This window comes from Cryptotermes secundus, unplaced genomic scaffold, assembly GCF_002891405.2.
Source record: "Cryptotermes secundus unplaced genomic scaffold, Csec_1.0 scaffold117, whole genome shotgun sequence".
Lineage (NCBI taxonomy): Eukaryota > Metazoa > Arthropoda > Insecta > Blattodea > Kalotermitidae > Cryptotermes > Cryptotermes secundus.
The window spans coordinates 3,379,017-3,392,643 of record NW_019737981.1 but is presented as its reverse complement, the minus strand read 5'-3'; the positions used below and the strand labels follow the sequence as shown (position 1 = coordinate 3,392,643).

The 13,627-nt window shown below is 38.7% G+C and overlaps 1 protein-coding gene across 11 annotated transcripts in view; it reads right to left on the bottom strand.

Annotated features, from left to right (window-relative positions):
- Positions 1 to 13,627, bottom strand: part of LOC111870535 (protein SERAC1) — a 474,375-nt gene that overhangs the window by 10,273 nt on the left and 450,475 nt on the right. For 9 of the 11 annotated variants that reach the window (XR_004513678.1, XM_033753882.1, XM_033753888.1 and 6 more), the window contains 5 exons: positions 12,831 to 13,019; positions 4,690 to 4,817; positions 3,571 to 3,672; positions 1,173 to 1,305; positions 16 to 159 (listed from right to left, as the gene is read on the bottom strand). Coding sequence is in view for 10 of the 11 variants with exons in the window: in XM_033753882.1 (XP_033609773.1) it covers positions 16 to 159; positions 1,173 to 1,305; positions 3,571 to 3,672; positions 4,690 to 4,817; positions 12,831 to 13,019 (696 nt within the window). In the remaining variant the exon portion in view is untranslated. Of the gene's footprint in view, positions 1 to 15; positions 160 to 1,172; positions 1,306 to 3,570; positions 3,673 to 4,689; positions 4,836 to 10,406; positions 10,496 to 12,830; positions 13,020 to 13,627 lie in introns of those variants that run through there. The other 2 variants (XM_033753881.1, XM_023862898.2) reach the window with 2 other exon arrangements.

Below are 13,627 nucleotides of genomic sequence, written 5' to 3'. Positions count from 1 at the left end.
AGATTAATGTCATACCTGTAACAAAAAAGTGATGAAGCATACCATCCTGCACAGAGATGTTGGCCAGCAGGTTAACCAACTTGATGGTAACATCGGTATCATCCTCAAAATGCCGGCACAAATTCACAATCAATGGTAATCCACCCAAACTGACAATGTCTGCAAGTACACAAGCAAAATTTGGAATTTTCTACTAAAGTGACAAAAGAAAAAAGAGGGATGATGAATTAAATTACATCAAAGCTGCAATTACAGTAAAAGTGTTTTATCTATAACAGTGGTTCTTGGTATTTTTTGTTTCACTATTCCCTTCTCACATGACAATCTAAAATCTGTATACGCCCATTTTTCTTTTACATTTTCAGAAGTCTGTAACTCTTTATGCACATCTTCATAGCCAGTCTCAAGGATGTCAAATCTCAAAGAAAAAAAAATCGCCCAGTAATTTACACATAAAAAGGGAAACAGGAAATTGAATCTGGCTCATGACTGTGTTCTGATGAACTTTTTGTTCTACGAGTATTACCAAAGTTTGGGGAGGTGCAGGGGGGGAAGGTGTTAGAACATCCATGTTTGTTTCTTCTTTAAGTTTGTTATTAAACGATGTCGGAATTGACATTACATAGCATCAAGCCCTGTTTGTTAGAAGCACTTACAACACACATTTTCTGTAACATTCTGCTACCATAGGAAGGGGCACTCTTTGTATTTGTGTTTTATATAACTATCCTATTATTTTATGGAGGCCTCAAGAATTTTCACTGCATGGGAAACTTGGTTGAGTGCACTCCCACTAAACGTATGTGCTATATGGAAGTTTGCTGATAGCTGCATTTGAACATGTTCAGTGTGGAGAGTTCAGCATGCTGATATTAGTGAGAATACAGCTAAAGGCCGTTATATAATGCTATCAGATCATTTACAATATAAACTATGCAAACTAAAATCAGACAGAAGTCGGTCAAAAATCTAGTGGTACTACAGCAAAAACTGATAAATCTTACGGTTATTGCAGGAAAAAATTTCTCAGCAAATCTATAGCCCTACTCCTACTGATATTGGGATTCAATGTCTTGCTTTCCTTCCTTACTGTTACATTCACTTCCCTCTCGTGCAGACCACTGTAAAGTAATATGACAATGTTTGATGGAATAAAGTGTTAATATTCTCACCTTTTGCATTATCCTCAATACTGGAATGGTGTAACAGACTTTCAATACTGAGAGGAAGAATATCATCCTTTCTGATGCGCGCCTGTGGGACCTCCGTGGTAGCGAGATCGATATCAAAAACAATATGTCTGTACTACACAGAAACACATGCAGCAATAAACAACTGTATGTAACATAAATGAATACTGATAGAACTAAACATCACCTATCTGCAATATACTGCAAGAACTCTGCAGTTTTAGGAATAATTCCACATACCCATAAAGATCATAAATTTTAAGGCACATATTTTCTTTCTGAAGTTACAGCAAATTCTGAAAATTGCCTCGTGTGCATTTGCATGTTGTACCTTATTTGCACAGAGTTCCTTCCAAAGCTCCATAAAGATAAAAAAGTATGGAGTGAGACTGGGTACACTTAGCAGGGAAAGATCCTCGGGAATCATGTTTTCACTGTAATCCTGTGGAGACTGAGTTGTGTGTGCAGTAGTACTGTGGGAACACTGCTGTCCTCAACTGCCAAACAAATGAGTATAGCATTACAATGATACTCTCATTCTTACCAAACTTCAGGAGATCATACTTAGCAGTATGTGCTTTCATCTTCTGTCATAGATGCACAGTGACTTCATGATCATTCTGTATGTCAATCCTGGTCCTACAGGTTACATGAGATTTCCCATGCATTTTTGTAGATTGAAAAATGCTTACAAGATTGAGTTCTGTGCCTATAGCAAGAAACAGAATGCGTTGAAAGTCAAATACTTAGTATGTCAGTGTCATTTGTCAACAAATATGAGGTTGGGTAAAAATGCTGCAGCTTTTTTATCTTGTGTACTGGAGATGTCTACTGTATTCCAGTTTCAAAGAAGCTTCCTTCTGTTGTCACACAATCCCGCCAGTCCTCTTTCCAGGATTTTGTCGTAGCCATCTGAACCTCTTCCAGGGAATCAAGTCTGCATCCCCTCACAACATCTTTCACTAAGAGAACGGAGTAATCTGCAGGGGCAGATCTCATGAATAAAGTGACTGTGGAAACACAGGAACACTGCCTTTCTCCAGGCAGACAGAGACCAGGGTAGACCATTACAGCAGGCCATTGTTGTGAAGCAGCAGTGAATTGACAGAATGCCATAGTTTTGGCTGTTTATGCTAGATAATCTCTTGAAAACACTGAGAAATACTCCTTACATGGATTTGTACATGGTGTGTCCATCAGGAATTAATTTATGATGCACTTCTCCTTTCTTATTAAAAAATAATTCTAGTATTACCTTGCCCTTAGGTCTGTCCACATAAGGCATTTGTTTCCTAGCAAAATATGGCAATATCCAGTAAGACACCATGATACAAATTTAGTTAACACAGGTTTCATTATCAGTAATGACACAGTTAAAATTATCTAGGTACAAAGAGACTATAGATTATGTCTCTGCTGATGAAGACATTCTTCTTGCTATTTGTCCATGATATTCTCTGACACGTGGCCACAGATGCAGTGCATGTTCAAATCATCATGCAAAATGGCATGACAAGTACTATGTGACACCCACCAAACATGTAACCTTACAAATTGTTAGAGTACAGTCTTTCTGGAAAACTCTTGTTAAAAAGCTGATCTGTCACTGTCCTTCCCTCAGGATGTCTATTTGGTGAGCATCCGTGAAGTGTTGGAGTTGCTCACTCACTTCAACTGTTTTCATACTTTCCATGTTACATGCTTGCCTCATCTTCAAAGTTTAGGCATAAGACCTACCCAAAACAAACATAAAATTTGATGAAACCACTGTTCAAAGTGGGACATCATGGAATATATGTGGCTTTCATGCATCACCAACTGAGCAAACATACAAGTGAGATCTTCACTAAGGCAAATCAAATGTCACCTTTCACATCATCCATTTCAAGGTATAGAAGCAGATATTTTTTGGCGGGAATTTCAGATTTGTGGAAATGTCCTGATCCTACTTTATATAGGAATTACATGCAAAAGAAACCCAGCCTCTAAGCATTATGGCAGGTCTAGCAGACCTTCACTGACCATCAATTCACTTGCATGGGCTGCATGCGACTGTTCACTACAAAAAATACTGTTATCAGTACAGGGTATAAAATAAACATGTGTTTAAGAGCTGGGACTCCAATTTGAAACATTTTACAGTATTGTTTATATTTGATGAAAGAAAAAATAATGTACATCTTTATGCATTATGGTATTTGTGCTGCTCACTAACTTTAAATGAATGTAGACACCAATGGGGTACATAAAATCACAAAGAATGCATTTGGAAAATACAAGTATGTACATTTCATACTGGGGTACAGCTTCCTACTCTTATTCCTATTACCCCTTCCATTAATAAGTTGCGATATGACACAGGTACAGATAATAAACTCACCTGTATCTTAGGGAATGCCTTTGTAAGGAAGAATGTGATGCAGGGGTGCTTCTTCACATCATTCAAAGAATGGAGAAGACTGTACATATTGCCCATTAACGCCTGCAAAAAACATCATCCAGAAACCCTTTAGACTTTACGTCCCAACAATGTATGAGGGTGTATGTGCACCTGTGTGTGCCCTTATACATATACAGACACACAATAATTTTAGCAGTTGTTTTATATGGATATGAAATATTACATAAATTAAAAGCTTATACCTGATCACACAACTACTGTAGTTGGCAGTCAGCTCCAAGTCATGACCTTTGAGATGCCCTGTGTGACCTTTTATGATGGGTTGTGTGTGTGTGTGTGTGAAGTACCAAGGCTGGGTGAGCAGAATATGTGATAGGGTGTTACTTTAGGTACTAAGAGATACTTACTTACCTGAACTGAGATATAAGATTTTCTCATGATTACATAACCTCCTGTACTCATAGCTGTCAGCAAATATTATCAGAATTGGAATGGCTCTGTGCATGTGTCCTAAGCCCTTATGCCTTAAAGTTGAGTAAATTCTCTATTCAGTCACATACTTCTCTGGTTATGGAATGGAGACTTCCCTTTCCCAAACAACGGAGAGGCAAAGGGTGTGATCTAACAGTACCTTTACAGACTGCCACCTACAAGTAGGTCGGGAAGTAAACCTGAAATTACACTTCATGCATAATGTTGTGGAAAAGAAACTGCAGTTGGCTAAGAATTGCTTGTTATGATGAAAGTGCCAAAAATGTTCTTGTTTTTAACAAGATTTTTCCATAATGTACCATTAACGAATTAACCTTACTGATGTTCTTAATATACTGAAGTTCTCATCATAAGCCACATTCATTCTATCACAGTTCCACTGTTCTCAGCTAGACTTTAAGGATATGGGTTGTTAGAAAGTGGACATATCTTAACTGCCTTCAATCTGTGTTCAACATCAGGTTTCAGTATTAGCAGCATTGAACAATAAATTATTTCACTAAAAAGTTGAATAGGACTGTGAATATATTTATGAGTGTAGGAAAGGTTTAAATATTCAAATAGTTAACACAGCCCTGAAATGAACCACATATACACCAATATTACCTCTTTGGTTGGAGATAAGTGCCAATAAGGGGGTTTCAGGAAAAACCGCAAGTCTATTCCCTCTGTGCGAGCAAGCCCCACTGCTGTACGAGCATCACACATTTGGGCCACATGTTGGTAGTCCCAATCTTAAAAGAACAATATAGCTGAAAATATGAGAGGTCTACAAATACTTATATCAGTACTAAAGAAAATATATACACTCAAGTGCCAAGTCATGGGATAGCAGTATGTAAATTTATTTTTAAGTGGTGCCACCATCCCTTGATGGCTTGGGAATGCCCAGAGCAGTATCAGTTGTGAGGTGTTCTCTCGTGAGTCAGGTTGAACACCGGCCAGTTTGCTCATGGCAAGCCGACATAAATTATCGGAGTTTCAACGGGGCATGATAGTGGGTGCCAGGCAGATGGGACATTCCATTTCCAGAGTTGTGCAGTCATTCAACATTCCTTGATCCATGGTGTCACATGTGTACCGGGAATACCTTGTGGAAGGCATTTCCACCCACTGTGGACAGCGCACTGGCCGACCATGGATGCTTAATGATAATGATAATAGCGGCATCTGGCTAGAATTGTCCGTGGTAACAGACAAGCGACACTAGCTGAAATCACATCCACATTCAATGCAGGAGGTACCAGACACATATCCAGCAGGTCAGTGCAGCGTTCTTTAGCTTCCGTGGGATATGGGAGCAGAAGACCGACCAGAGTGCCTCTGTTAACACCATGACACTGGACACAGAGCCTCACCAGGCTTGTGACGTCGCTAATTGAACCTTGGAGGACTGGCAACATGTGGCATGGTCCGATGAGTCATGGTACCAGCTCTTTCGGGTGGATGGTAGGGTTCGGGTGTGGTGCAGACCCCATAAGGCCATGGACCCCAGTTGTCAACAAGACACCATGCAAGCTGGTGGTGGTTCCATACTGGTGTGGGGTGTGTTCACGTAGCATGAGTTGGGTCCACTCGTCCACCTAAACACGTAATTGACCAGTGACCGCTATGTTACATTGTTTCATGTCCATTTGCAGTCCTTCATGGACTTCATGTACCCCCACAGCAATGGGCTATTCCAGCAGGACAATGCACCGTGTCATCGGGCCGGAGTTGTCCAGAATTGGTTCGAGGAGCATTCTGGAGAGTTCCGACGAATGGTGTGGCCACCACGTTTGCCCGACATGAACCCAATCGAGCATTTATGGGACGTGGTGGAGAGGTCCATTTGCACCCAAAATCCTGCACCTACAAATACCAGGGAGCTGTGGGTGGCTATTCAGATGGCATGGCTTAACATCTCTCCAGAGGTCTACCATCCACTTGTGGAATCGATGCCACGTCGAGTTGCTGCACTTCGCCGGGCTAGAGAGGGTCCTACATGATACTAGGTACCTATCCCACGACTTTTGGCACTTCAGTGTATATAATTCAATAAGCATTTTCTGGCATTGGAAATTGTATGCAGTAGATACAATGGAGGTATATAACCACATGTCAAAACCAACAGTGTCCTGATATCAGGAGGTTTTACTAATGTTTGTTACCATAGCAATGAGTTTTTGAGTGTTAACACACAAACCAGCTTTGCTAATTTGTATAAAAGTAGTCAGTAAAAATAAATGGTCTTGGGCTTCAACGATTTTTTCTTTTATTCTGTGTGTGGGCTTAATATTTGGAGGTTGATACATGCAGTACAGTTAGTATTCATTACAGAGTGTGAATTAGACTACAAAGAAGATGTAAAGTTTCTAAAGTCATCTGAAAGGTCTAATCTGAAACCAACAAAGTAACCTGGCTGAACACTTGATATGTGTGAACTTTGATGGCAATATGACTGTTGGAATTCTCATCATCATGACGATCATATGACATACCTGAGAAAAGTCTATCCATGTGTACAATCTGTTAATTCAGGCACATCCCACAAGAAACTATAGTACCAACTGTGATGTTCATGTAATGTTATTAGTCTCCTTGATAGGTAATAAGCAGAATATATGAGAGATCACAAAGAAGAGCTCAGCAATCTGAATACAGTAAACCCAAGTTATAGCCAACCTGGATATAACAGACAAATCTGGCTGTGTAAATTGTAAATTTTTAGAGACACTGAGGGACTAAAAAGGTTTTGTAATTAGAAAACTATTTAAAATACAAAAGAACTCTAATATTAAAACCTTTATGTAATAGTACAGTGTGCTTCTATGCTTATTTCATGTACTAGCTATGTATCTTATATCGTACTTCCATGAATACCCCTTCTCTCTGTTACAGCAGATGTAGGAGACAATGGACACCCTGTCCCCCCTTATTAACCCGTTGTAATGACAGTTTACTGTTATTTTGCTCAATCTTTTGTGCCCATAACAGTGAGCTTCATAACAATGTCCATAAACATTGCCCCAAAATTTTTAGACATAACATTTAGAAATCACTCTGCAGTATCCCCCAAAAGTGCATTTTGACACAATTATTTTCCAAAAATCTGCCCTCCTCCAGTAACTAAAGCTTTAAAACTGTGTCACTGAAGGAATGAGATACATAAGTGTTCATGCATCCCTAAATTAAAGTCTTATGTGATCCACACACTCTCAGAAACAATAAACAGAAAAACAGCGAGTTATTATGTAGGGTAAAATGCAACAAAATTCTTGACCTTGACATTATATTGAAGTGAATGGTCATCATCATGTTCATTTTGATTTACTAACAGTGAAAAAAGCCCTGGTTTCCACTGAATTGGAAGCTAAGTGGGCCCCAAGCTATTGTGGACGTTATGGCAGAGAGGAAAAAAGTCCTTGCTACTGCTAGAACTTAAAACTTATGTTTTCAATCTGTAACCACTCACTGTACTGACCAAGTTATCCTTTGTGAGATTTAAGGTTCTCAAGGGGTAAGGATCAAGATTGCTGTCTACTAGCATGTAATGCTGTGTTACTCAGTAGGCTGATATGCACTTCAATGGAATCTGTTGCATCTACCTTCAGGGTAGAAGAAGGAGGCATCAGGTTCCTCCAAAATGTTAGTACCAATTTATTAAACTATATATTTCCACATCTCAGGATACTGTAATGTTGAAGTTATCTGGTTCAATTTTATACACACGCAGAAAACAAAACTAAATACTTTCTGTAAATTTGTGTTTTACGTGTATTCACTGTTACTACAAAAACTGGAATAATCAGTCAATGGAACCCCTACTTGAATTGAATTTCAGTGATCAAAGATTGACCTTAATTTGGGGTTTCAATCCACTGCACACCAAGGAAAACTTTAAATGGGGGTTTCAGTGTATTTTGGTACAACATCTGGCATGGTTTAACAAATCAAATAGCAATAAAATAAAACTACAATTATTTATTTTTTCATGGAGGGGGGGCTACATGTTTCCCGTACCAAACCCCTTAATTGTTGAACTTAACATCTTATAAACAATGGATTATAATCTCAAATTATCATGAATACTTCTTCAGCAACTTGAGGGAGGATGATCAAACTGAATATTCAGTTACTAAATTTATTATATTAACTCTGTATTAATTCTGCTTGCCCCTCACGTTACTAGTAAAGACAACACCACATGCTGTGGAGGAAACATGCAAACCAGGGGCATATGGCAGTCATAAGTGAAAAGTAGGCTACGAACGTGAGGGACAAGCTGCCGAAACAAAACACCCTGGACAGACATACATTTATGAAAAATGGACAACATCCTGTGTGAGGTGAAATAAAATGTACCAAAATAATGTGGGTATAATAGAAATTTTAAAGGATTTTATCTCGTTTTACCTTGAAAAGAGAACTACAGCGTGTGATTTTAACACGGACTAAGACAGTGTAGCAGTTTTAACATAATGTAATAAAATATTTGTAACATATCAAGACACCTGAAGATAGCCATTTGGGGCCGAAACATGTAGTGTCAAGGTGTATAATGTTACAATATTATATTTAAGCATCCTGTTGCACTCCATACGATAAATGACATAATGATACAAACTCCGTCTCAAGTGCAAACAATATATTTTGTGTCTTTGATCTTGCTCCCCTACACTACATGTTTTGGCCTCAGATGGCCATCATCAGGTGTATAACNGCTGCAGCACTTTAAACATAGGGCGAATAACCATAACAATTTAAATTTTTTTTTTTTTTTAATTTAGGAAAAAAAATTTTAAAGGTTTTTAAAATTAGAACTAAAGATTTTGTTATAGTGCTATTACAACAAAGTCAAAATTAACGTGTGTAAAATAAAATAATCTACAAACCAGACAGTTATCAACGAAGCAGAAATTGATAATAACAAGGAAAGTGTTTTTAAATGTTAAATTTTGAGCTGGGTGCAGTGTGACAGCGACGTGAGTGTTATACACCTGATGATGGCCATCTGAGGCCAAAACATGTAGTGTAGGGGAGCAAGATCAAAGACACAAAATATATTGTTTGCACTTGAGACGGAGTTTGTATCATTATATCATTTACTGTATATNAAGATCAAAGACACAAAATATATTGTTTGCACTTGAGATGGAGTTTGTATCATCATATCATTTACTGCATAATGTTAAACTAAAATTAAAATTTAGTAGTGAATAAACAAGTGTTGCAATATTGACGAACAATAAATACATGGACGTTAAGTTATTATATTAAAACTGATCTCTGTGACAAGCATAGTTTAACAGGTGCAAAAAATAGTGGAATATGAGTTTTATAGCCAGAGGTTGTATGGGACAGGTAATACCATCCACAAACACCTAGTCTCATCTCCTCATGGGGCAATCTCTCTTAACTACAGAGTGAATCATATAGAACCGGCCCGATGAATTTGCTAATAATTCCACAGGTGATGCATATAACCGCTCACAATTATGACTAAATAATCCGTGGGCCATGCTGAGTCGAATGGTGCGCGCATGATCCGGCAAGTGGCAGTCCTTATGCTGCTAGGTCAAGGACAATTCCAAAACGTGTCTGCAGTGCGCAGGCGACAGTCATGGGGTTCACTGTTGAACAGCGAGTGTTTCTAGTGCCTACCTGAAAACGGCGGACACACCACCTGCTCTCATCACGGCACACAATCAAAGATAAGATATGTGTAAATTACTTCAATATCTGTATGGTATATTTTATATTACAGCTCATTTCGTCGGGCCGGTTCTATATGAATCACCCTGTACTATGCACCTGGGGAACAAGTCACAGTGGTATATCCATACTGCCTCGAAGCCTGTCTAATGGCTAGCTGAAGTCAAAATTCGTAACACTGGACTCCTGCTTCTTTTGGACGCAACAAATCTAAGTAGCAGATTAACACCTCTTTTTCAAGTTTGAAAATGTCATTAACCATTGTATATGCTGAAGGTGATGAAGCAAGGATGCATGTAGCTATGAATAAATAGATAAAGACCATTGAAGATATGAAATTGAACTGTAACGGGCTACATGGTTTAAATCCCAACAGATTAATGACAGCAATGATGTAACTATCCTTCAAGAACTAATGGTTGATGTATCAACATAAAAATATTTCCAGTTGCATATGTCTATGCTGCAAGACCTTTCATGCACTAATCCTTGATTCATCCTTGTAAAGAGATGAAACCAGTCTCTACATAAAGTGTCCAGTGTGGGGTCATACTATGCATGACACTATACTATTAATGAAAGAAATGTTCTGCATGAAAAGGGATAACAGATTTAGGCCTTGAACTCACCTTTCATGCTCTTCAGTTTAGCAAGCAGCTGAACAGCCTTCAATCTGTCATTTCTGTCTCCAGTTTGTGCCATTGCTATTAACTGCCATGAGTATGACTGCTCCAGTGACCTCCAAAACTTCAGAAAGGATGGAAACCAGGACAGTTTTTGCTTTGTGCTCCTCTCCTGATCATATGCCCGCTTTTTCTCTGTAACATGAGAAACACATGTTTATGTGTTCACATGCAAAATCATTTGGCCTCTTTTACCTGATGCATAAGTTAGGCAGTACATTTATTTTCTATAAATCCAGTGTCCCATAAAATGGTTGTAAAAGGCAGAAATAAAATGCTTAAAACATGTCATTTATAACAGTGGTTCAATATTTCATAAATAGGCAACAATAAAATTATTGAAGTTAATCTCCCAATGCAGAGGAATATGCTCTCAGTGTCCTATTTTTTTGGCCATGTGATGAAAAATTACATCAAAGTCCAGATAGGATGGAGGAGACTAGAAATGCATACAGAAACTGATGAGGAAACCTCTTCAAAAAAGGCCCATATGGAAGACTGAGAAGAGGATGCGAGGATGACATTAAGAAGAATCTGGCAGTGTGTCACTATGGTATTGGAGGAGGATTCAATCAGCTCAGTATGTCAGGTGATCCAAGAGCAGGGTCTGGTATTAGCTGTGCTGAACCTTTGGGTTCTGCTACCATTGTTTGTTACTGTGAACATCAGTTTTCTTGTGCTCTCACTGAGGGGAATGTGAGAAGAGGAGTGGCAACTGCTAGGATGCTGTGTACCCATGCCACTCTGTTCTATGTCATGAAAGGAAACACAATATCGTAATGTGCAGCAGCCAGTAGAGAGAAAGGAGGAAGAATCTGTAGCTCAGGGTCATGTTTTCTGTTAGGTGGGTATTTGATGCACCATACAAAGCTACTTCATGGAAAATGTTCCTTTCTGCNTTTAAAGGTTTTTAAAATTAGAACTAAAGATTTTATTATAGTGCTATTACAACAAAGTCAAAATTAACGTGTGTAAAATAAAATAATCTACAAACCAGACAGTTATCAACGAAGCAGAAATTGATAATAACAAGGAAAGTGTTTTTAAATGTTAAATTTTGAGCTGGGTGCAGTGTGACAGCGACGTGAGTGTTATACACCTGATGATGGCCGTCTGAGGCTGAAACATGTAGTGTAGGGGAGCAAGATCAAAGACACAAAATATATTGTTTGCACTTGAGATGGAGTTTGTATCATCATATCATTTACTGCATAATGTTAAACTAAAATTAAAATTTAGTAGTGAATAAACAAGTGTTGCAATATTGACGAACAATAAATACATGGACGTTAAGTTATTATATTAAAACTGATCTCTGTGACAAGCATAGTTTAACAGGTGCAAAAAATAGTGGAATATGAGTTTTATAGCCAGAGGTTGTATGGGACAGGTAATACCATCCACAAACACCTAGTCTCATCTCCTCATGGGGCAATCTCTCTTAACTACAGAGTGAATCATATAGAACCGGCCCGATGAATTTGCTAATAATTCCACAGGTGATGCATATAACCGCTCACAATTATGACTAAATAATCCGTGGGCCATGCTGAGTCGAATGGTGCGCGCATGATCCGGCAAGTGGCAGTCCTTATGCTGCTAGGTCAAGGACAATTCCAAAACGTGTCTGCAGTGCGCAGGCGACAGTCATGGGGTTCACTGTTGAACAGCGAGTGTTTCTAGTGCCTACCTGAAAACGGCGGACACACCACCTGCTCTCATCACGGCACACAATCAAAGATAAGATATGTGTAAATTACTTCAATATCTGTATGGTATATTTTATATTACAGCTCATTTCGTCGGGCCGGTTCTATATGAATCACCCTGTACTATGCACCTGGGGAACAAGTCACAGTGGTATATCCATACTGCCTCGAAGCCTGTCTAATGGCTAGCTGAAGTCAAAATTCGTAACACTGGACTCCTGCTTCTTTTGGACGCAACAAATCTAAGTAGCAGATTAACACCTCTTTTTCAAGTTTGAAAATGTCATTAACCATTGTATATGCTGAAGGTGATGAAGCAAGGATGCATGTAGCTATGAATAAATAGATAAAGACCATTGAAGATATGAAATTGAACTGTAACGGGCTACATGGTTTAAATCCCAACAGATTAATGACAGCAATGATGTAACTATCCTTCAAGAACTAATGGTTGATGTATCAACATAAAAATATTTCCAGTTGCATATGTCTATGCTGCAAGACCTTTCATGCACTAATCCTTGATTCATCCTTGTAAAGAGATGAAACCAGTCTCTACATAAAGTGTCCAGTGTGGGGTCATACTATGCATGACACTATACTATTAATGAAAGAAATGTTCTGCATGAAAAGGGATAACAGATTTAGGCCTTGAACTCACCTTTCATGCTCTTCAGTTTAGCAAGCAGCTGAACAGCCTTCAATCTGTCATTTCTGTCTCCAGTTTGTGCCATTGCTATTAACTGCCATGAGTATGATTGCTCCAGTGACCTCCAAAACTTCAGAAAGGATGGAAACCAGGACAGTTTTTGCTTTGTGCTCCTCTCCTGATCATATGCCCGCTTTTTCTCTGTAACATGAGAAACACATGTTTATGTGTTCACATGCAAAATCATTTGGCCTCTTTTACCTGATGAATAAGTTATGCAGTACATTTATTTTCTATAAATCCAGTGTCCCATAAAATGGTTGTAAAAGGCAGAAATAAAATGCTTAAAACATGTCATTTATAACAGTGGTTCAATATTTCATAAATAGGCAACAATAAAATTATTAAAGTTAATCTCCCAATGCAGAGGAATATGCTCTCAGTGTCCTATTTTTTTGGCCATGTGATGAAAAATTACATCAAAGTCCAGATAGGATGGAGGAGACTAGAAATGCATACAGAAACTGATGAGGAAACCTCTTCAAAAAAGGCCCATATGGAAGACTGAGAAGAGGATGCGAGGATGACATTAAGAAGAATCTGGCAGTGTGTCACTATGGTATTGGAGGAGGATTCAATCAGCTCAGTATGTCAGGTGATCCAAGAGCAGGGTCTGGTATTAGCTGTGCTGAACCTTTGGGTTCTGCTACCATTGTTTGTTACTGTGAACATCAGTTTTCTTGTGCTCTCACTGAGGGGAATGTGAGAAGAGGAGTGGCAACTGCTAGGATGCTGTGTACCCATGCCAC